General features: G+C 45.9%; 1 protein-coding gene across 10 annotated transcripts in view; it reads left to right on the top strand.

Annotated features, from left to right (window-relative positions):
• Nucleotides 1-24,569, top strand: part of Nup214 (nuclear pore complex protein Nup214) — a 357,324-nt gene that overhangs the window by 188,986 nt on the left and 143,769 nt on the right. For all 10 annotated transcript variants that reach the window (XM_065430714.1, XM_065430718.1, XM_065430719.1 and 7 more), the window contains exon 20: nt 13,584-13,678. In XM_065430714.1, coding sequence (XP_065286786.1) covers nt 13,584-13,678 — 95 coding nt within the window. The remainder of the gene's footprint in view (nt 1-13,583; nt 13,679-24,569) is intronic.

Below are 24,569 nucleotides of genomic sequence, written 5' to 3' on the forward strand. Positions count from 1 at the left end.
CAGGCTGTCAGAACACCGAAAATCGAAGAGGCCCACTGGCTTGCACGAGAAACGCCGATGTCTGTCAGCCATGCATGCTTTACGCAAGCTTGCTGAAATCCTTCTCCAAGGCATCCAAGCACTCCACGTAGTGCAGCAAAAGGCTTCTCGCAAAAACGAAGCCCCGGAGGGACTGAATCATGCCGGCCCTCCTGTGAGGACAACGTTGAGGCAGCCTGCTCTACCGCGTCATTGCTGCCGTCTTCGCCGTTGCTATTCGATGAAAGCATGTTCGCGATGATCGTCTTCTAAGTAAAAAGCACTTAGTTTCCAAATCTATAGCCGTGGACTTTTTTTTCACCGGCAACATCATGCATTGCCGATGATCAGCGGGTAGGTCAGCCTCCTTCTGTTTCGGCAGCGAGTCAAGCGAAGTTGAGAAATCACGTGGCCAGGAACGACTTCAGCGCAACCGACAAAGACGAATGCGAGTGCAGAACTGTGCTGAATGAGGAGCCACCGAGCAACATGCACGCAATCTGCTTGCAGCGCAGTTGGCGCGGTCAATTTGTGTTTCAGAGAGTGGGGCGGCGTAGAGCTATGGGCGCGCAGCCCATTCGTGTTCTGAGGGGTAGAAGGGCGACGGAAGAGAGCCACGCGGAGATGGCTGGAAAATGAGCGTGCTGCGTCTGTTGGAGCAGCGGCTCATCGTGGAGTGGCTCAGATTTCTCATTTTCATATTTTCCTTTAAAGTTTAAGTTTAAGCTCGATATAACAAAGTATTTAACTTTTCAGAACGTCTTGTCCATAGAACAGCATGTATTTAGAACCTCAATATAATGAAGTGTGTTTGTATGTGGTTTCAATATAACGAAATTTTGCTTCTGCCGTGAAGGAATGCTGAGAGAATAAATAAACTTTCACGGACGCAGATGGTCAAATGATTCAATTACAAGCGGCCGCTTGCGAATGCACCTCTCAAATCACGTGCAGCGCAACAAGAGCAACCGCGGAAGTGGAGCCATATCATGTTTCATACAAAGCCCCAGTGCGATAAGATCTTATCGTGGCCTGCACACTTTGCGCTTTAGGTGCGAGTGAAAGTGTTCAAGGGTGAGAAAAGAAAGATGGTGGCTTCACAAGTGCAGCCTTCATGTGCGAGCAAAGGAAAAGAGGGAGAGAGGAGCTCACTCACGGTAATATGATCAAGCGTACGCGAGGGGTGGGTGCGGCGGGTAAGTTGGCGCGCGTCGTTATTTCTGCAGTGCGTCTCAGCCGTGACTGCGCATGGCTGTAAGCACAGCTGAGCGCCTACGCAGCTGTGCACCTTTCTGTGATAGAAAAGGGGTTCGTGGGCCCAGGCGTTCAACACACAGTGAGGAGAGCACAGACATTGCCTTTATCTTGTTCAGGTTCTGGTCATATACGGCACTTAGACACACAACAAAACAATACCTAAAACACTTGAGCATATAAGAGAAGGCTTCATTAACCTAGCCTAACTGTCCTTGCATACGCGGCATACTGTAGTTCGCTAGCATATGTGTCTATTTTCACTTAATAGTCTACTATCACATGCGCAGTCTTGTGCACTCAGGGTACATAGATTTATATGGGTACGTCAGCTGTCCACGCCCTGGCACCGGGTAGGCACGGCTACCCCTCGGAGGGTTCAAGGGCCATGGCAGGTAAAAAGCTCCAATGGCTTCTGCCAGTGCAATTGTGCCAAAGGCAGTGCTGGCGGCCACTCGAGCTGTAGCGCTGTGTGGTTGCGGCGGTGGGCCTCAGGCGGGACTGCAGGCATGGCCAACAGGGCAGACTGTCAGCTGCTGGAGCCGTTCTTTGGTCCCGATGGTTCCCGGACGGCTGCCCGAGCGGACCGTTAGCCAATCATGTGTGGTTTGACCTGGCTGTGTCCGTGAACAGGCAGGCGCCAGGGTGGACCGGTAGCCGTCTCGATCACCCCCGCTGGAACACGTTCTGCCAAATCCTCGCCGGTGCGCGCTCCTTCTCCCGAGTCTTTCGCAATTGAATCTTGGCATGCGCTCTCCTCGTATGCCACACCACCGCGCACCATCACGCGCACATCTTTTACTTGGTCGCACTGCTGCCACGCATTGTAATTATTCCAGGCCACTCATCATACTGCCCTCCACTTTCAGTACGTTGTGTTGCGAGTTTGAGTCACTGCCCTCCACTTTCAGTACGTTGTCTTGCGAGTTTGAGTCCGCAGGCGGCACAATGGAAAACGCTTGAGCCCAGGTCACACACAAGCAATAACTTGCAAACTCTCTAGAACATTTCAACGTATACACTGCACACAGCAGTTCGTAGAGCGTGTCTCGACTCATGTGAGGGGCATTAACAGTCTAATTTTGGGGGTTTTCATACGTTAGTGTAGTGTCTTCGCATGTAATTCACTCTTAGGCACTAGCTCACCTTTGAGATTGGGTGGAGGCGTGCTCAGCTCTTGTAGTAAGGCTGGTCGGCGTGACTATGCCTCTGCCTGCAAAACACATTGCTCCTATAAATTCGTGTTGGTTGTCTATAGGTCATATCGTCTCTGAAAAATCAGTGTAGAGTCCTCCTTCCCGCTGAACTTGTTGGTTGCAGCCTGTCCGGCCACTGGGCCACATCGATGGCTTGCCATGGTTGCGTCTGGTTCAGTGCAAGGTGGAAACAGTCTTTGGTAACAATGGTGTTTTTTTTTTTTTTTTTGAACCCTCTCGTTCGGGGAAACTTTAGCTACCGCCTTCGGAAGCCCGAGTTCTCGATTCGTAGTCTTTATCTCAAAGTGTCTGTTCCACAGTGAATGTGCTTTATCGCATTCTTTTTTCATTGAGCATGCCGCGCATGTCCTTCCATGTCCTTATCTTTGTCATAGGATGTTACCTCCGACTTGACGTGGTCTTTCCTATCAGTCCATGTTGTATGGCTTTGCACCCGTTTCAGACCGTACAGTGAGGCTGTTCCTTCTATATTTCCAAGTACAACATCATAAATCGGGTCCCACATGCACTTAGTGTGAACCTCTCCTACGAAAAGTGGCATATTCAGGAAGATCATAGCTTTTGGTAGATAACGCACCGTGCGGTCCAATAGGACTACCTGGCTGTAAGTCCCAGTAAACATTTCCTTGGGCACCAATGATGATGAATAGCCGGGCAAGGGAACAAGAGTTCAGGATTGCCAGTCAGCCTCTAGAGTCTGTGAAGAGGCACGTTTTCCTAGGTCAATTAATTGCAGGGAACCGTGATCATGAGAAGGAAATTCATAGAAGAATAAAAATGGGTTGGGTCACATACGGCAGACATTGTCAGCTCCTGACTGGAAGCTTACCATTATCATTGAAAAGGAAGGTGTACAATCAGTGCATTTTACTGGTGCTGACATAAGAGGCAGAGACTTAGAGACTGACAAAAAAGCTTGAGAACAAGTTAAGGACCGTGCAAAGAGCGATGGAACGAAGAATGCTAGGCACAACCTTAAGAGACAGAAAGAGAACAGTTTGGATCAGAGAGCAAATGGGTATAGCCAATATTCTAATTGACATTAAGAGCAAAAAAATGGAGCTGGGCAAGTCATGTAATGCGCAGGTTAGATAAACGTTGGACCATTAGAGTTACAGAATGGGTACCAAGAGAAGGGAAGCACAGTCGAGGATGGCAGAAGACTAGATGGGGCGATTAAATTAGGAAATTCGCAAGTGCTAGTTGGAATCGGTTGGTGAAGGATAGGGTAATTGGAGATCGCAGGGAGAGGCCTTGTCCTGCAGTGGACATAAAATGGGCTGATGATGATGATCATGATGACTGCCGCACCACAACGATGTTGCATGCAGTGTCACGCAGTACTCTAATGGGACAGTTTTCCAGCAACCTTTTTGCCACAGGCATGTTCCAATTTGGTCATCAGACATGCCAACTGAATGTTGCGCCGACAACCGGTATTCTTTCCCCATCGTTAAGAATGAGGTAACCCTTCTCTGTCGACCTGTCCTATGATTTGTCCAACATCGCCATGCAGGAGGCTTCCCTGTTGTCCACGTTACAGGCTGGCCAAATATTGCCGTTGTGACCCATCTTGGCACCCATCTGCCCATGTGCGGGGAAACTTCTTTTTGTCCCCGACCAGCAATCCGCCGCCCTGTGTCCCGCTTTGTTGTACAGGAAACAATGCTCAGTCACCCCAGTCCGTCTTCTTGCCCGACTACGTCTTTGATGTGGACGCAACTGTTATCTTGGTATTCCCCTCCTTGCTCAAGTTTTGCAACATCTGGGCTTCCATGAAGCTGTCCGCATTCCTTCAGCGTTCGGCAGCTCCTCTCCTTCAAGAACACCCGTTGAGCTGGAGAGCAGCCCTTGACGAATTGTTCGGTAAAAATCATGTCCCCAAGGCTATCATAACTTTTCTTCATCTTTTGCAATTCAACCCAGTGATCAAAATAGTCGGCCAGTCTGGCGGCATACTGCATAGCAGTCTCGTTGTCTTCAGGCCTGGCATGGTGAAACTTTTCACGGTATCCCTCCTGCACTGAAAACGGTGCAGGAGTGTCGTCTTGAGCTAATCGTAGTCCAGGGCAGCATGCGGATCAAAGCGACCAATGACCATTAGCGTTTCCTCAGTCATGCACAGGCTCAATGAGAGCTCCCATTTCTCTCGCGGCCTTTCCTGGTACGTTGCGACACGTTGAAAACATTGCAGATAAGCATCTAGGTCATCTCTTGATTCATTAGATGCTGGGATCAGTCGATGTGGACTACGAAGTTGTCATCATGGGTGCACTTGAGCTAGCCTGCGCGGTGGCCTCGGCAGCCTGTGCGTTACTGTCACCCTCCTGAAGTTTGAGCTTAAGTTCTAGGACTTTCTGCTCTTGCTCTAGCAGTTTCTGCTGCAGAACCATTTGTTCATTCGCTGCGTTGTGCTTCTCTGCTCTCTCATGGCACAGTCTCGCACGCTGCGCCTCCACCCATTCTCTTAACGCTGCCTCTTTCAGACCCAGCTCTCGACCTAGACTGTACAAATTGTCAGTTTCCATGTCATGCATGAACATAGGCAGTGAATGTTATAAGCCAATCCTGGCAGGCTCGCCAAATGTGATAAAAAAGGGGTTCGTTGGCCCAGGGGCTCAACACACTGTGAGGAGCAGTGGCGTAGCTAGGTCGTCTGGCACCCGGGGCCCATAGGTCCTCTGTCACCCCCCCCCCCCCTCGGGTGTAGTCGAGGAAGGCGAGGATATCGACAATTTCCGGGTTTCAGCACCAGTACAGCCGCCTTGGACAGCACGCACGTCCCCCAGGTCTCCTCTCCTTCGCTTTCTTTCCCAGAGGTCGCGAATGCAGCAGGTATTGGCGGCGAGGAGTTACGGAGTCCCCATCTATCGGAAGCGCCTCGCTGGCGTAGTATGAGGGATCACGCGGTGCGCTCCTCATAGGTTTTGCTGTCAGCGCTCACTGAAAACACCACCCGGGTGCTCTCCCAAAAATTTCTGTAAGTACTTTCGAAACGAGAGAAGTTTTTTACAGCCTAAATAATAATTTCGGGCAAACTGAAAGCACAGAATCGTTTACAGATGCTATCTCTTTACCGAATACGTACAGTGGACGCCACTGTGCGCGGTCGCCGCGATTTAGTCTCCCGACCTGGCTTCTTGCGTGGAAGGTAGGCAAACGCCGAGACCAAACTATGTGAAATATGTTCTCATAGTGTTTGTATATCTAAATGGAGCACATTACAATGAAGCCTCAGTGCAGCGACCGACTGCGTGTCTGCATGCTTGTCCGCGCACTGTTTCGCTTTCGCCGCGTGCGCGTTTTCGCACCGTGCCATGAGCTTTAAGCTGCGGAATATGAGCATTTGACAGTATACAAGCAACCAATGTTGCGTAGGCGCTATCAGAGCTGTTCAAAAATAATTTCACTGTAGAGACTTCGACGCCTACGGGGACTGATGTGCCGGACGTCGCGACGATTCAATCTTTTTTTTTCTAAATTCTTGGACGTTTCAATATTATTTCCCGAGTTGCGTCGCACTATATGTTTATCGGTGTTCTCAGCGTGCGATTTGCCGCTGCTTTTTTTTCGTAATCCAGTGCATTAATTCATAGCACAAACATGACCATATGCCATATTTTTTTTTTTAAATGTGCTTCTTACCACTCCCTTTCCACTGCAGTGAAGTTGCCAATATCTATAGCATCGACAAGTTCATGGACGAAACCGTCATGACATTAGTCGGGCAGCGGACTCGGGCGAGCATCTCAGTGCTCGTTTTTCGAACATTACAGACCCGGCGCCGAAGCAGAAATCTTCCTCGCCTCTGTGCTTGCTGCATACCCGTGTTGTAGACGATGACTGTTTGCCAGTTTATGATATGCGAGCGAAGCTTCACGCAGCTTTTTGTGCTGCGGCTATGTATGAATAAGGCTGACACCGGGCTCCGTTGCATACCTCCGGCACTGCGGCACCGAGCAGTAGTGGCTACCTTTGAAGGTAGTAGCACCTTCAAAGGTAGCCACTACCTATTCTAGTGCTTTCAATCGTTGTAAAGGAGACACTCGAAGAGGGAAAATCCCGCCAATAAATGAGGACCGCAGCGTACGAGGGAACTTAAACTTTCCTTTTCAGCTCGCTTCGGCGCTCCCGAAGCAGCCGACGCGGCCGCTATGTCCCCGTATGTGATCCCTAATAACACGTCACGTCGACAGTGGCGCCAGCTTTTCCAGTGGTGGAACTCGAGGCCAATACAGGCTGTTTTTTTCTGCGCCAAATAACACAGTGTGCTTCACTGATAACTTGTGATAAGCGCATGTGCACATCTTCTGTCAGACTGTAAGGCTTGGCAACCAAAACAAATGCGGCTTCGTGGCAAATACGACTCACGTCACAAGTAAAAAAAATTTATAGAGCTTTAATTACCAATTTTAGCGGCAACATTGCATTTGCAAAATTGAAGGCCGACATTCATATCTTGCCTAACAACAACTTCACAAAAATCGTCGTAGGTACTATGGCCCGCAGTATTTTGGCTGTGGGCAGCCCTGAACGAAAACAAAAATTAACTTGTGTTTCAGTGACGCTGATCTCCCCACCATATTAGGATAACGGAAAACGCCACCTGCCTCCCTGCTGTCGGGCGCCAATGTTATGACAATTACGATTTCTCTTTATTGTGATCAACAAAGCCTTGCTTTTATTTGCTGCTATAGGGACGAACGTGATTATCCTAGCTGCGGTACCACCAAAAGATTGGGAACAGAATAGAGCACGCTTCGTGTCGACTCTTGGCGTCACCATAAAAAGAAAAGAACCTCGATGAAGCCCGTGCCAGCGAAACCTGTTGGTCTGCACTCGCAATGGAGAGGGTTGCGGGATCAACCTCACTGGTCCACTATTTCATATTTCTTTTGCTACTGCCATACTGGGCGCCGCCCGCATTGCCAAAGTACTGTAGGTTGTAGCACCCAAAACGATTTTGTTTAAGAAGTTTTTGTTGAGTTAATAATATGAATTCGAATCCTCAATTCCTGAATTGAAGTGCTTCCTCTATAAGTACTAATTAGGGGATTATTAAGGATATGGTTATTACTTACCTGCCATATTTTTCACGCTACTGAGTTCCTAGTAATCACAGTCACATAAGTTCATAGAATATCCGGAAATATCCATACAAAATTCACGTTTTTTTTTTCAATTCTGTGCAGCTGACACAGACACTGTACTTATGACATGAAGTCACACAATAACAACAGTTTTCTGAAACTTTCGAGGGTAAGAAGGAAAGCGCGAAACATAACGGCAGGTTTCGCAGCGGCTTCTCGGAGCGAGCGGGAGATTGGAAGTAAAAGCAAGCTGAACATCGCGGCGCCCGTGACTATATACAGCCTGTCGAGTCATACGCCGCCAAACTCTTCGGCCGCACCCAATCTGAAGACGATCCAGAGAATCCCATTCGCGACTTTTGAGGGCCGCACTTATGCAACGTCGATCTCAACGAACGCTTCGCTGTAAACGAGAGCGCCGGGCGCGCTCGTTGAACGCCCTCGTGCTGTCTTTGTTCGTCTTCGCTGCGCGTTCTGAACGGATGAGGGACCCAAGAGCTTTTGTTTAGCGACTCCTGCTCCCAGCATGAACGCACGGCACACCCCACATGAAAAATTCCGCTAAGGCAAATAGTTTAGCGACCATTTTTGTAATTAAATTTTTTTAGCCCGCACATTCGTGCAATTATTTTATGGGGTGCTGATAGAGCTGCAGCCGACAATTCTGCGGCGCAACGCATCGGGTACATGAGCTCGGGCTACTGGATACCGGAGCATTCTTTACCATTTGCGCCCAGTCAAGCCGGCGGAAAAAGGGGTGTCTTCAGGCGTATGACACCCCCCCCCCCCCCCCCTCCCGCTGGCCCCTTGCACCCGGGGCCCACGGCCCCCCGGCCCCCCCTGTAGCTACGCCACTGGTGAGGAGAGCGTGGAGCACAGATGTTGCCTTTATCTCATTCAGGTTCTGGTCACATACGGCACTTAGACACACAACAAAACAATACATAGAGCACTTGAGCATATAAAAGAAGGTTCCGTTAGCCTAGCCTAACCGTCCTTGCATGCGCGATATTGTTCACTAACATATGTGCCCATTTTCACTTAATAGTCTACTAGCACATGCACAGTCTTGTGATGGTGCACTCACGGTACATAGATTTGTACGGGTACGTCTCCTGTCCATGCCTTGGCACTGGTTAGCATAGCTACCCCTCTGAGGGCTCGAGGTTTGTGGCAGATGAAAAGCTCCGCTGGCCAAAGGCCGTAGCTGCTGGTTGCACCGAATTCTGCCGAAGGCAGTGCTGGCGGCCACTCGAACTACAGCGCTGTGTGGTTGCAGCGGCGGGCCGCAGGCATGGCCAACAAGGTGCACAGTCAGCCGCCGGAGCCATTCTGTGGTCTCTATGGTTCCCGACGGCTGCCTGAGCGGACCGTTAGCCGCTCGTGTGTGGGCTGACCCGGCTGTGTTCGTGAACAGGCAGGCACCGAGGCAGACCAGTAGCTGTCCCGGCTGGAACACATTCGGCCACATCATCGGCAGTCCGAGCTCCTTCTACCAAGCCTTCAGCAATCGGATCTCTGCACATGCTCTCTTCGCGTGCCACGCTGCCGCGCACCACTACGCACACTTCTTTTACTTTGTCGCGCTGCTGCCAAGCATTGTAATTATTCCAGTTGAACGGAGGCAGCATTGCATCATGTAAGCTGTCTTCCAGCGCGTTTAGTGTTGGTGGTTGCGTAAACTCAAGTTTCATTGATTCGTTGGAACGAGAGGCAGACGAAGCATTCGCTCTGCACTGCCGGCGCTTTTAATGGTACGGTCGTTCCAGTGCAGGCAACGCTATCAGCCACGAGGGCCGAGTGTAAGCGAAAGCGTGGCTGGCTTCGCTTTATTCGTACCACCAATGTGATGATATCGTCAACACGGCATCAAACTGTGTTATTCATCGCTGACTCCCAAATGCTTCAAAATGGATTGTTTTCTCATTCAAATTTGCTTTTTTCGATTGCCCGATAATTCAGAAAATTCTGTGGCCCCTTGTAAGGAAAATCTATCTGCAACTGTACTTATTTGGCTGAAAGGTGAAATTTCAATCCAACGAAATTTCTATGTAACGAAGCAATTTACCGATTTTACTTACTTCGTTATGTCGAGGTTTCACTATATAAAGTTCAACAGCTTTATACGAGCTCACTGAGCTTTGTGATAGTTTGTAAATGCTGCCATCTTCACTGTCTCTATTTTTGGACCACTGTATAACATCTGACACCGATCCACGGGACTCATCGGCCAACAATTGTGAAGTTCCCAGTGCATCATTCCCGCCAAAACTACATGCATTCATCGACTGTTCTTAGCGATTCATTTTGTATCTGCAAAAACCTTCTGGATTCATCATAAGTGTTAATAAGTCTTATTGCAACACAAGAACAGCGTATACTGAATCGCTAGGTATTTTGGGAACTGCAGTCAAATTCTGAGCTCACTATTTCAAATGCTGCTGCCACTTCTCTCCTTTGTTTCAACAGCGCCACCCCTCGAATATGCAAAAAGATAGTTATAACAGTTGCAGTTTTATATTGTATGTGGTAGCACAGCCTGGGAGATTTTTATGCGTGGGTCAACCATGAGCCACGCCGCACACAGAATGCAAATGTTTTCATTGAGTGCATTGTGGGTCACTGGTGGCTCACAGCATTTCACCTCAGCCCAATATTCTTCTAGCTATTGGTAACCTCATACAATAAATATACCTCTGGGTTCATGTGCTGTAAAGTTATCGCAGCCACAAGCAGATGAACACATATAATTTGGCTGCCGCATAGCCGAGTACAGGCCGTGACCCACAAGTGACCCATGACACAGGAAACATGTTAACCTTTTCGGGGTCAATGACGTAAATATACGGCGCCGTCTGTACATTTAAAAATCGCACCAATTTCCAAACTTTTTCTTTCTTGGCATGTGCTGCCGCTATGTGGAAATACATGGAATTTTTTTTCGTGCCTCCCTCTCTGTTTTCGTTGCATGGTTTGTTTTAGAGCTAGTTTGCTCCGGCGCACCTATATACTACAGCTCGTGCATTGGTGCACGCGGGCTTGCGGTGGTTTGGGTTTTTTTCCGTTTGCAGTTTCGGCTTCTTGCGCTCGCAAAACTGATGGCTATCTCGTTACTAAGCGCTCAAAGGGCAGCCACCTATTTCTCGCTCGTTTAGTGCTCACAGAGGTGAGCATAAGAATGGTGCCGCTGTGCATGCGTTTCCTTTTCCTTTCCTTTTTTCTGGGAGACTTGCGAAAACTAATCGCCTCTGGCTGGCGATAAGATGAAGATTAGCAGAAGTTTGTCACACGTTTTGCTTTTTTGACGGGCACACAACTACACAGTTTCCTTCAGTGTGCTCACCTACGCAGTTTGATTACGCTATGGACGTAAATATTAGTGTAAGAGCAGGAACATTTGACACTTGCGAAATATTCTTGTTTGCGCATTTTCTGAGCTTTGAACTATGTGTATAACAATGCATCAAATTTTTTATTCTTATAAGTTTATTTCCTTTCTTTATTGTTGTTATTCATGAGTAAACAATACATATATACCAACGCAAAATATTTTTTCCTCGCTTTACGGTCACCCTAGAAAAATTAGGTAATTTTTTTTCTGAATAAGTCCCTCAGAAGAATTGGAATCAGCAATGAAAAAAATCTACCCTGAAAGGGTTAACTGCCAGTGAATGCTTGTATATGCCACCTGAAACTCCTCCCCCATTTTCTCTTTTTCAGAAACTTTATTTTCTGCAATTTATTTTTATGCAGACACATCACTATAAGCAATTCCTAATTAAACTTACTATCAAGCTTTGCAAGAACTAGGATAATTGAAAACAGTAACCTTTAGTGTTGCGATGCTTCATCAGAAAAGATCATTTTTCATTCCTTCACTCCAGTTGGGAGCTGATTGTCAACATACCAGGCATACCTGGATCAGGACAAGGAGAATCGGGTACCGGGGGTCGCCTTTTCCTTGTATTCAGGGTCTGTCTTGTTGTACAGAATCGGATATGGCGCATTATCTCCAACAACCTTTTCATTGGTACGACTCCGTTTAGACTCGTCATTGTAAAAAAACAAGTGGGAACGACACCAAGCCAACCAAAACAAGTGTGAGCGAGAGCTGACAGGAGAAGATGATAGTGCGAAACAAGCAGCCCACCTGTACCAGACACAAGTACAAATATGGCGGTTGGGCGAGTCCACACGACACCAGTTTCCCATGCGTACGTCACTCTAGAGGCCACTCTTACAGGTCTCCTCCGCTCATGGCTCTCCGCGAAAAATTGGCCGAGGACCAATCCCTCCCACGGTGTGCGTTTTGCCACTAGTGTGGCTGCGGCATTATGGCATGACGCAGAAACGACTACCTTGCCATTTGAGAGAGGGTGAAATTTCTGCTACATTTTTTTTTCTTCGCGTGTGGCATTGAGGGGTCTCTCCTAAGCTTTTCCTCTATGGCGGGGTGAGAGTACTGCTGGTCGTAGGCGCCGCCATGTGATTTGGCGCACTGATGAGAACAGTGTCAAAGCGCGGTATGTCAGAATTAACCGTTGCAAATTATTGCGCTTTCGAATTTTCTCCCATTGAAATACACGTAACTTTGACGGGACCACAGCATCTGTTTGAATAAACTGGAAGTTCGAATTAACAAGATTCGACTGCATGAATTAAACGAATGTCGAATTATCGAAAGTATGAGGAAAACAATAAACAGATGCTTACATCGACACGCTTTTATTTACTGAACAAATCAGCAAATCCTGTTTCTATTTTCCACAATATCTCTGTGAAGCTGCATAATCCTTGTCATCTTGTAAGTTCCTTCGCAGCATGGCCACTACGCATGTCCTCATCTAACACGCGCTTTTCGCTACCGCGCGCACATCCCAATTCTTTTTTCGCCAATGAGCTGGTCGCCAAGAAATCGTCCATCTATCATGATGTAGCCGGCGCTCTTCATCATTGACAGCTTTGCACAGTGTCAAAGTGAAACTACTTTCTGCTGCAACCATAGCGGACGAAATCACGGCCGCTATCGATGCAATCATAGACAGCGACCTTGCAGTTCTGAAGGCACACAGCCGACTCGCAGACCAAGTCAAAACGAAACAAACATTTGCTGCAACAACTGCGTATTAAAGCGCGGTCGCTATCAAGGCGATAAAGGATGCCGACTGTAGATTTGAAGGCACGTGGCCAATGCACTCACCGAGTCAAAACGAAACTACTGTTCGTTGTGAATGTAATCCTTGGGAATGAAACTGTGGTGGCTGCCGATGCGATCATGGATGGCGACTATGCAGCTGTGCAGGCACGCGGCCGACATGCGCACAGAGTCAAAACAATACTGTTTGCTGCAGTCGCTGTGAACGAAACTGTGGTGGCTATTGACTTAATCATGGATGGTTACTACACAGTTGCGAAGGGATGGGGCCAATGTGGTGCTATGCACGGCGGTAAACGCAGTAATAAAGCAGGCACAGAGCGTTCTGTCGTTGCTGGCTGTCGTACTTGTACCATTTCCACTGATGACTATGGTGATGCGTACTCTGACACTTCATTTCGTTGTACGCAAGCGCCGATTTTGCTCTATTACGTCGCACATTCGTGGCACTTTGCACTTGCCCAACTCCGAGAGTTGGCAGAATTTAGCAATGTGTGGCCAGATATGTCTGAATTAACAAGAGTTTCACTGCATTAAATAATGCATATGCTTGCCAGGACCGGAGGATGGGTCCGAATGATCAGATTTTCCTAATTAACAAGGGTTGAATTAATGAGGTTTTACTTGAATTGTCAAAGATGCAGCCAAAAGAAAGAAAAGAAAGCTTTAGAGATACAATATTTGAGTGTTTTGTCACATAAACTACAAATGTAACCATCAGTGGGCCCAGTACTTTCTGCTTTTGCAGCACTATGCCAATCACATTAGCACCATCATTTTTGTAACCATTATAAATGTGTGCAGCCTAGAATGTTAACATAAACAGTTTCAACATATTTGACTTTTCAGACAAGCAGTCAGAGTCAAGGTTGCTTTCCAAGTTAGCATTGGTTCTGGAACAGTCTTTTGCAAAGGATCAAGCACACGAAGAGCAGGCAAATCAGGTGTGTATACTCTGTCTCGAATATAATTCTCTCCCATAGTGCGTGTTTTCATGTTGCGGTTCTTTATTGCATAACCATGAGCATACATTTCTCATTTTGCATGTTCTACAGGGCACCTACCCGGTGCACAGCAAGCTGTAAGCACAAGATTTTGGCATTAAAAGAAACAACTGAAGTTATTGCAGGTTATTTTTGGCCGGCTTTACACTGCTACATACACAGCTCTGATTCTCTATATTACCTGTGAAATTGAAATGGTATAGTGTTCACCTCATGTGCGGGAGATCCTAGGTTCGAGTCCTTGCAGCAGTAAGCCCATCAATTTTTCTAATGGGTTGAAATGTACAACTACCTAGTGCTCAGTTGTTTATGAGTTCTCATCTCAAAAGGGGGCCCTATGGAGATTTGCAAAGGTCTTTGGGTGCCTCTTGTCCTGCCACAGCTTTAGTTGAAATGTTCAACCACCCGCTGCCGCTGTGGGAGGCAGATGAGTGCTGCCACCGGGTACCTGCCGGTAAAATAGGTACGAGCGTGTTCCAGGCCCTGTTCTCAATCACTATGAGAGTCCTAGACGTTTCGAAGAACACCCACCTGATGGAAAGTTGGTGGCACGGGACCACCAAACTTCTTTTTGGCAGGCATTGGTGGGCATTGGCTGTGAAGCATGCATAATGTGGATGATGCATTGCGTCGTCGTCTGCTAGCCACTGCACGTTAACATGTACCCATATGGGGTGCATATTCTCCAAAGACTGTTTACTCTATAGCTTTAATGCAGTTATAAATGCTGCTAGCCATTTTTGACTGTGTACAGAAACATTTAGCCTTGCTCTGTAGTCTTTGTGCATTAAAGGGTCCCTGAAACAGTTCGGACAGATTTTGTAGACGTGTAGGGTACAGCTACAGTAAGTCATACGCACCACAATTTCTGTGAAGCATCTCATATTAAGAAAGCTACGGGCGATTACAAGTTACCGTCCTCCATAGCCATGCATTTTCTCCTTCGACTCGTTCGCCGAGTGATCGGGGCTAAGCTCCACCTTGACTGGGTCTGCGTCATGATGGCACGTCGTGTCGTCTATTTCCGGTTGTCTTGGAGCCAGCGCATGAACTCTCCAACCTCTCCACCAGCCGTCTGGCAGTCGATCCCAAGCGAGAGCTATCGAAGCAGCTTGAGTTGTGAGGATTCTGTTACAGCGCCAAGCATGTCTGGTATTGCGGTAACCACAGGCAACTGGGTGTTTCGATGGATGGGTGGAGGCATAAACTAAAGCCTCTTTGCTGTGATGAAGGAGTTTTAGCTTAGATGTAAGTGATCGGTCTGCATGGCCCAGCCACATAATGGCACAGAGCTTAACCAGACAAACAAAGAGCTAATATTGCTCTAACCAAGTGCAAAACATTTTAAACATTGATAAAAACAATGTGTTCACGATTACACTCCTGCCAAAAAATACACCAGCAGCAAAGTAAAATACACTTTGTCGCTGCTAATTGGGGGCGAGCTCCACCACTGGAAAATCTGGTGCCACCATCGGCATGACGTGGCATGAGGGATCACGTGGACACAGCGGCTGCGTCGGCTGCTTCGGAAGCGCTGAAGTGAGCTGAAAACGAAAGTTTAATGTCCCACCTGCTCTGCGGTTCTGATTAAGTGGCGAGGCTTTCCTGCCTTGGGTGTCTGCTTCACAACATTTGAAAGCACTACAATAGGTAGTGGCGTCCTTTGGAAGCGTGTAGCATGGTAGGCTACTGTTCGGTGCCGCAGCGCCGGACGTACACAACAGAGCCCGGTGTCAGCCTTATTTACACATAGCCGCCGGACAAGAAGCTGCGTGAAGCTTGGCTCACGAAACTTAGAACCGGCAAACAGTCATCGGCTGCAACTCGTGTATGCAGCAGCACAGACATGAGGAAGATTTCTGCTACGGTGCCGGGACGGCCATGTTCAGTAAATAGCAGAAAATGCGCAGTGAGGTGTTCGCCCGCGCTCGACTGCCAGGCTAATGTCATGACGGTTTGGTCTATGAAGTTGTTGATGCTAGATACTGGCAAGGTCAGCGGAATGGAAGGGAGTGGTAAGAAGCACATTAAAAAAAAGTATGGAATATGGTCATGTTTGTGGTATGAATTAACGCACTGGATTAGGATACAGACACAGTGGGAAATTGCACGCTGCAGAATACTGGGAAACATTCAGTACGACGCAACTTGAGAAATAATATTGAAACGTCCAAGAACTTAGAAAAAAGAAAGATTGAATCGTCGCAACGGCACATCACAGTCGCCGTAGGCATCAGTCTCTATAACGAAATTATTTTTGAACAGCTCTAATAGCGTCCACTCTACAATGTTCGCTTGTGTACTGTCAAATGCTTATATTCTGCGGCCTAAATCTCACGGCACGTTGCGAAAACGCGCTCACAGCGAAAGCAAAACATTGTGCACGGACATGCATGCAGGCACGCAGTCGGTCGCTGCGTACCCGTGCGATCGCAGCAATGAGGCTTCATTCTTTTATGCTCCATTTGGTTATACAGACAGCCCACTATAAGAAGATATTTCACATAGTTTGCTCTCAGCATTTGCCTACCTTTCACTCAAGAAGCCAGTTTGAGAGACTCCAACGTGGTGATCGCGTACAGTGGCGTTCACTGAACGTATTTGGTAAACAGATAGAGTCTGTAAACAATTCTGAGCTTTCAGTTTGCTCAAGATTATTATTTCGACAGTAAGAAACTTCCCCCGTTTTGAGAGTACTTACAGAAATGTCCAGGAGGGCTGCCACGGGGTGTTTTTACTGAGCGCCGTAAGCCAAACCTATGAGGAGCACGCCGCGTGATCCCGCATACTGCGCAAGGGAGGCGCCTTCTGACAGATGGCGACTTCGTAAGTCCTTGCCCCCAATTATAATGCTATGTTTGGTTGAGCTCTGTGCCACCAGGTGGCTGCACCGTGCTTACCGTTCACGCTTGCATGTCTGTTTATGCCGTCAAACGCCCAAGCCCAGTCTTTTTGCCCTTGCGTTTAATCTAATACTGGACACACGAAACACTACTGTGAAGGTAATCTTCCGGCGTAAAGTGATGGCCACAAACGCGCAAATCCTTGTACCGATCGGCTGCCGACAGTCTGATGCACTGCAGCCACTCTGCTCATCTGCTGCCTTGCACAGGGACACGATGTCACAGCTCGACAGTCCAGTCGCTACGTTTGCTGCCCACAACGTAACAAGGGTGAACCATGGTGCTCGCAAAAAGAGAGATCAACACAGACCGCACACGAGGTCGCGGGATCGAATCCCGGCCACGGCGGCCGCATTTCGATGGGGGCGAAATGCGAAAACACCCGTGTACTTAGATTTAGGTGCACGTTAAAGAACCCCAGGTGGTCAAAATTTCCGGAGTCCCCCACTACGGCGTGCCTCATAATCAGAAAGTGGTTTTGGCACGTAAAACCCCATATATTATTATTATTAACACAGACCGCAGAGCTCTTGTCAATACGGATCACATTGTAACACAAACGGACGACACTTGCTGTGTGCCAGAAGTCTTTAGTGTAGCCATAAATTGTCCTTGTGTATTCTCTTTCTGTTACTTTGTTTTTTATACAGACAAATTAACTGACATTCCAACTATTATCAACACTATCGAATCCCAGCCATGGTGGCTGCATTTCGATGGGGACGAAATGCGGAAAGACCCGTGTGCTTAGACTTAGGTGCACATAAAAAAAAAAAAACAAGTTGCCCAATCTCCGGAGTCCCCCACTACGGTGTGCCTAATAATCAGAAAGTTGTTTTGGCACGTAAAACCCTATAATATTTTTTAACTATCATGAACATTTGTTCGCCATAAGGTTGGAAAAATTATCAGTGTTGCATCCTGGGACGAGTGGCGTGCTGCGATCGGTAACGACGTACAGTTTTAGAACATTATAATAAATTACACGCTTTACGCGGAGCACTTAGACGTGCCAAATAATGATCAGAAGGGCGTACTCCAATGACTCAGTACATTTGAAAGATCGTCAAAATTGTTTCAGGGTCTTATTAGCGACATATTACCCAAGAAAACTTTTTTTCTTTTTTTTTTTAAACTAGGAGGCTCGAATTTTCGCATTTGGTATAACTTGAGCTCCTCTTGTGAAATATGCAATCAGTTTTATAATAGCTTCTCTGACTGAGTTCTTGTGGACGATGACATGCATAAAACATGCCTGTTTTGTGCACACAATGTTTCTAGGTGATTATTACAAACCAAAATTTTAGTGCACCACAAGTGGTTACTAATAAACTGTAGAGTGGAGAAATGTAGTTGAACGAATTATATGTCAGTCTTTTATCAACAGAAAAGAAAAAAAAATGCTTCAAGAAATTATGTCATTTTCTTTAGTATTCCTTTGTTCTACAGCGCTCAAAAAGATTGAGTGACACTAATCGCACAAGTTAAGTAGATTTCCCCACTCTATGTAACCTGAGGAACTGTGCAAAATTTCATTGGCTGCATGACAAGTGCAAAGGGTAAAAATAGCATGCACAGATTTAGGAAACAGGCAAGAACACTGTTTTGAGAAAAACGCAATTGAAAGCTTATTTCTGTGCCAAATGGCAAAATGCTCACTCAAAGCAGCTGAAACTAGGTGCGGATATAGTTCAAAGTGTTCACAAGCACTTCTCGCTAGAAGTGGCTGCGGTAGATGAGGATACCACAAAACCTCGCAAACGACATCAATCATGTAAAACACAGTGAGCGCTGCGTTTTGCAAAACTTTCCAGCAGAATTCCACTGCACTTTTCTGGGTCACAGTCAGCATGGCCAGCAGCAGCAGCGTAGCGTGACATGTATGCAGAAGAAATAATTGCTGAGGGGCACCCACCATTCATACACTTGAACGTGAGTAGAGAAGCAAGGCCCTTGTGTTTGCTTACGGCCTCCAAAAAGACTGCATTACGGCTTCGCAACTGGCTCCACTTGCACCGCTCCAATGGCTGCCTGTCTCATTCTCTTAAAATGTTGCCATCTTCTCTGACAAACTCGTGAAATCGATAGCATCACAGATATAATCACAGACTCGTTTGCTCGAAGACCACCATGGTGTGCTTGCCGCTTAGGTCAAATTTGTCCCACTCGTTTGCTTCTGTTTGCATTTTCCCTTGAACAATTTGCAACTCCCCTTCTCTCGAAGATGAAAGTCACGCTCTTCAAAGTTTGTTGTAAAAAACTCTAGATACACAAAGCAGAAAAGGTACTTCACTCAGAGGTGATAGGCACCACTCCAGTATGGTGGTATCCAATGGCAGTCTTGCATTCGCATCACATGATTTAAAGGGTCAGTGTAAGCTCTCGAAAGGCATGGCAAAAAAGTATTTTATATATATGTTTTCCATGAATATACAATGCCAATGCATGCTCTGATCAAGAGAAGAGACCTGAAGCTACCTCCTGAAAGGCGGCAATAGTGGCTGACTGTGCTGGCATGCGAGATAGCCGCTCAGAGCGGCAAATTTCGATTGTATTCTGCAATTTCTTGAGGCGCCGCAACTCATTCAGATGCATTTTTTTAGTTACTGCTTGCACATATTTTGTGTTCATTTCTTGCTGCACAGAAGTAGGGTGTTCAACGACAAACAAGCGTAAACGAACAAAAAGAAAAAGTTTTTAATATTTTTTTTTTTCTGACTCGCATCTCTTCTTAAATAAGATCAGTGACTGCATTTGATATCACTGATATCTGATTGTCACACTCTCCATTCACAATCATGTCAATGTCATTGCCATTTTGTGTTTTATCTTATCCTAACAAACGAAGTGGTCACAGCCAGACGGGAGTGCAATGCTCTGGCAATCTTTTTGTGGGATGTGGTTGTGATTCTGCAATCTTTGTGATACCAAGAAACGTTAACTCTTTCATTACCGGTAGAAATGTGCCCATGTTTGGTGTGTTTGTTTTCACATTTTATTTAAAGATGTAGTAGTTGGAACATATACCACACTACAGTAAAAGCTTGTTAATTCAGAACTGATTAATTTCACATTTCGTATAATTTGAAGTAGTCACCGCAGTCCGTCCAATGTATTGAAAGCAATATGCAACGTATCCTGCTAATTCATAATTAAATCTGCACCGCCACCAATAATTCAAATTTCGTGCCATCGTGGATGGGTATAGTGCTAGTGCAAAGGACCACATTGGCGACATTGCCATCACCATGCAGGTCGCGCAGCTTCGCTCTTTCCATCTGTGGCCTTTTGTTTAGGCCTGACTGGAGACAGACGCGTTTGCGCATGGCCAGGCATGGCCAACGGCTCTGTTGCAGGTCGGTTCTCGCCCTCTCTCAGGACCTTGAAGATAAAAGCACAAATGTGACACTGCACATTTAATTTTGTCTTTTTCTTTCTTTGCATTTTTACATCTTGCTGTTACATCTTGGAGACCATGCTCTTTCTCTACGAGGTGTTCTGATGAGAAGCGGCATCGGGTAATGTCTGAAACATGGTGGCCGTGACGTTTATCGGCGCTTGCAGTACTAAACAGCATAGCCTTTGAGATTCGTGGCTATTAAACATATCCCAGCATCACTGGGATACGTGTTTGGCCACCTATACGTATAGTGGAACTGTGCAGCCTGCAGCTATGAAATTACAACGGAGAACAACGTCGCTGCAGGTTGGGGTGTGTTTTGCAAGTGCGTTTTAGAGCACAGCTTTTGCCGAGCGTCGGCAGCGCTAAGGCATGTTTAAAAGAACTGACAACCGATTTTTAAGGGCCTAGTTTTCTATGGCGCAACGCAAAGCTCACCCTTGGTAGTGTTTACATCTTCAGCGGTTACTTCCAAAAGCTGTTGGATATTTAGTAAGCAGAATTTTTTTATCTGAGCAGCCTCTAAAAAAGTAAGAGTCCCTCCTCCAGCAACGCTGAGGAGTGAGAGCGATGTTGATAACCTGCCTCGCAAATTTTGAAAGCCGCCCATCGTTCTGTTTCACAGGAGTGAGTGTAACTGTGATTAAACACCTACATTTTGACCTTTTCAACCACTTTTGAAAATAAAAAGCTGGTGAAACAAGTTTGCATTGTTGTACAGGCATTTCTTATACTTGTACTGCGTTTTTCCCCAAGTACACGCCTATGTCATGGCTGGCTGGCCCCCGTCTTTGTTGTTCTGTCGATAGACGAGCCAAGACGACTCATTGAAAACTAAGGAGAAGGTAGCGCCACTTTTCTGCTCACTACAAACAAAGGCTTATCTGCATATTGTAAGTCAGGAAAAACTTATAATAATGAAAAGTATTCTGCATTTTGATAAAAAGACCAGTAACCGCATGCACTAGTAGAACGTCATGTGGTGGACTTCCTATACAGCTTCATGTTTTTGTCTCATCCTCGCAGAATTCGAATTAATGAGCTTTTACTGTACATAAAGTTATAACTTGATCACTGGTGTTGATTGATGATTGTTGAACCATATTTTAAGGTGTCCATCTGACGTATGTATTTGCCACTTTCCACATTCCAAAAGATAAACTACATTCCCTGAATCACAGTCGAGTTCATATTTAATTAGGTGCTTGAACTTGGACTCGGTACTTTCTGCCACTGAAGTTGTCTGCGTGGGTTCGCATACCTTGCATCTGCTTTTCTTGCAAGGACGACAGCCGATGCAAGGCATTGTTTATGTTTTTGAGTCTATGATGTAATCTCTTATGCTTTTTGGCCACCTACGATTACATGTGTATAATTGTAGGGTTTATCAACATATTGCTGATTGATACATTCTGTATAATTCATCAATCGTTCAGCAACACATTGTCAACGTACAGTGTTGTGTCATATATAGGGGTGAGCAAATACTGAATAGTATATTTTGAATCCAATGTTGAATATCAGAAAATTTATCACAGTTGAATGCTTACAAATTTTGGACAAGAAAGCACTGTGCTTCACATGCTATGTAGTCTACTAGCATTGCATAAAAAAAAATATACCAAGCTATCATATCGGTCTCTTAGGTACATAGAAATTAAGATACTGTACTGTACGGTCTATTCTATTTAACCCTTTTAGGTGCTGTGTACACAATTGTGTACGCTAAGACAGTGCATCAGCAGCAAAGGCAGTGATGAAAGTAGTGATATTTAAAATGTGTTGCATATATCTTGCAACATTTGTGATTGGAATTGAGCTACAAGTTTCATTAACACTTGCAAAATGTTTTGGTAAAATGAGTAGGAAAATAGACAAGTGTTTTTTCTCATGTCACTATGTCATTGTATGTTGATGGTCAACTTCTTTCATTGTTGTTCAGTGTTTTGCACCAAGATAATTTTCAAATGGCTGAATAGGTGCTTTTAGAGCCTGCTAAGCATGAAATAGTTGATCTTCTCATACAGGATGTACCAGCAATGAGTTTTCACATGAAATCCGCATTTTGTAAACAGCACACGTGCCCTGCAGGGACATGCACAGCACAATATGAGACGAAAAATAAACCACAAAACATTTTTGCCATTTTTCGCCATTTCTGTTCGGTTAGAGTGTGCAATTCCAAAAACATGTTCTTTGAGCGCTGACAAAGTGCTGCCATCTATGTAGTAGAAAACAAAGACCACAATAAACATGCCCCTTCAACACTGACAAAATCGCTGACATCTACGTTGTAGAACACGAAAACTGAGTCAGCTTCAAGGTGCTGAAAAAGTGCTGACGTGCATAGTAAAACGAAAAAGAGGGAAATAACTGCAGATTTCAAATGCTGGCACTGCAGTTGTCTATGTAGTAGAAGAAAAACAAAGTGGACATTCTGAGTTCGTCCAAATCACTTGGAACACGAGATTATTGCCATTGATGAGCTGAGCTATTCCGAAGTAAAATTAACCACGACCACGTTGACGAGCAGAGCTTGTTCAAAACACTTAATGGTTTAACAAGGGTTTATGCCATTAGAATAGTGCATGTATTGGATGGGATTTCCTTGATTAACGGGGGTAAAACTGCCTCAGTTCTTGCTGTATTTTGAGTTTGCGCTTATTTTCACCACAATCATTACATTGCTCTGGCACAAATATGCATAGAAACAAAAAGAAACTGTAGTGGGGAAGGTGGAAGAACAAGCTGCAGTTTGAAACTCAGCTTGACTGGCCCCACCTCGCAGCAAAACAAGGTGGCAAAGTAGCAGCATTTAAAAATGTAATATATGTTATAAAATATATAATACATGTTATAATACGCACAAAAGTCCATTTATCCATTGAACGCAAGCTTAGAAGAACTACAAAATATACCATAGAATATTTTTACTGGTATTAGCTCATACAGAACTATGCGTTTCCAACAATCCCATCGAGACTTAAACACGTCATTTCGTGAAAGAAGGCGCAGTTAGTTGCTCAGATGTAACATTAAATTCATTAAGTTGGTTCGGAAGTGTGCAATTTAGCATTTGGAAACCATAGTTTGTTTGGCACCGGGGAATGTTCCAGTACTCACTGTGCGTAGTCAGTCGGGTTGAGGCGTTTCACTCTAGGCATTAAAATATTGGGGGCTCCTCAGTGGGAGATATACAAAAGCATAGGACAGGTGATATCCATATTGGTCTTCTTGTGTGCTACATGTTTAGGTGTTTTTTGCTCTGTTGCTTGTCCTGGTCATTGTTTGTTCTGGTCATTGGACTCCGTATCAGTCTGCATACCTACCAACTATCGCAAATTTTTTGTAGAGTTTATGAATTTGGGCGTGTTTTACGATTTTACAAATGTTAAACCAATATTTAAGAAAAATAAATCCTGTTTGGGGAAGTCATTTTGCTCATTGGTCTCCAAGTTAATTTCCTAGACATATCTCATTCCATCCTAACCATCAGATTCTGCCTCACAGGTGAGGTACAGTCTGATGCACAAAAGTATGTCTGAGCTCTCGCACTTTTTGCGTAAGCAAGAATTGTAAAGCAAGGGGCCCGGACAACCCAGAGTAATTTAACATGTGTGCCTGTAGCGAGTTCATCTAAGCCCCTATATCTATTTTAGTAATTATTTTAGAATTGATGTACTAGTACTTATAGATCTAGCTTAGGTATAGGCCTCTATACAGACTTGCTTTTAGGTCATAGTCTAAACTTACAATCTTGATAAATCAAAACACATGTCCTGGCGCTCTTTGGCCTTAGATGCCCTAGCGCCAATAAACTTCAATCATCATCATCATGCTCATTGTTCTCCAACTGTTCCATCGCAAGTCTTGTAATGGTGAAAGGACACCAAAGGGGTCCTTGCTTTAAGCAAATTCATATGGACAATTTCACAAAGCAGGCAGAATCGGCAATAGCAAGGTTGCTGTAAAAGTAAAGTTTATATTGTTACGTGAAGGATGAGTCAGTAAGACGAGCAGCTATTTACAGGTTATATTTACAATAGCGGTTGCAGCGCTGACCGATTTGATACACAGCACGAGCCCAGTTTGTTCTTCCTCCTCTTTTTTTTCGAGTGATGGTGCCCACGCGCCTCGTTCAAACAATCGAATATCACATGCGTGTAGCATAATCCCCCGGCAGCAGAAGCGACGTCCCGGAGCTTGTAAGTCATCACTGGGAGGGTGATACTGCTTCAGTCGTGTAATGTGCACAATGTCGCTGAACTGGGAAGCAGATGAGGCGTCAGGGGCGATCTCGTAGACGATGGGAGTCACGGTACGAAGCACTTGGTATGGGCCTGTGTAATGAGACAGCAGTTTTTCTGACAGGCCGACCTGACGCGACGGAGACCATAGAAGCACCAAAGAACCAGGCGGGAAATGCACATCTTGGTGTCGCCGGTTGTACAAACGCCTTTGACTCCCTTCGGACTTCAGAAGGCAGTCACGGGCAATTTTCCTTGCTTGGGCACAGCGGCCGATA

This window comes from Dermacentor albipictus, chromosome 1 (genome assembly GCF_038994185.2).
Source record: "Dermacentor albipictus isolate Rhodes 1998 colony chromosome 1, USDA_Dalb.pri_finalv2, whole genome shotgun sequence".
Taxonomy (NCBI): domain Eukaryota; kingdom Metazoa; phylum Arthropoda; class Arachnida; order Ixodida; family Ixodidae; genus Dermacentor; species Dermacentor albipictus.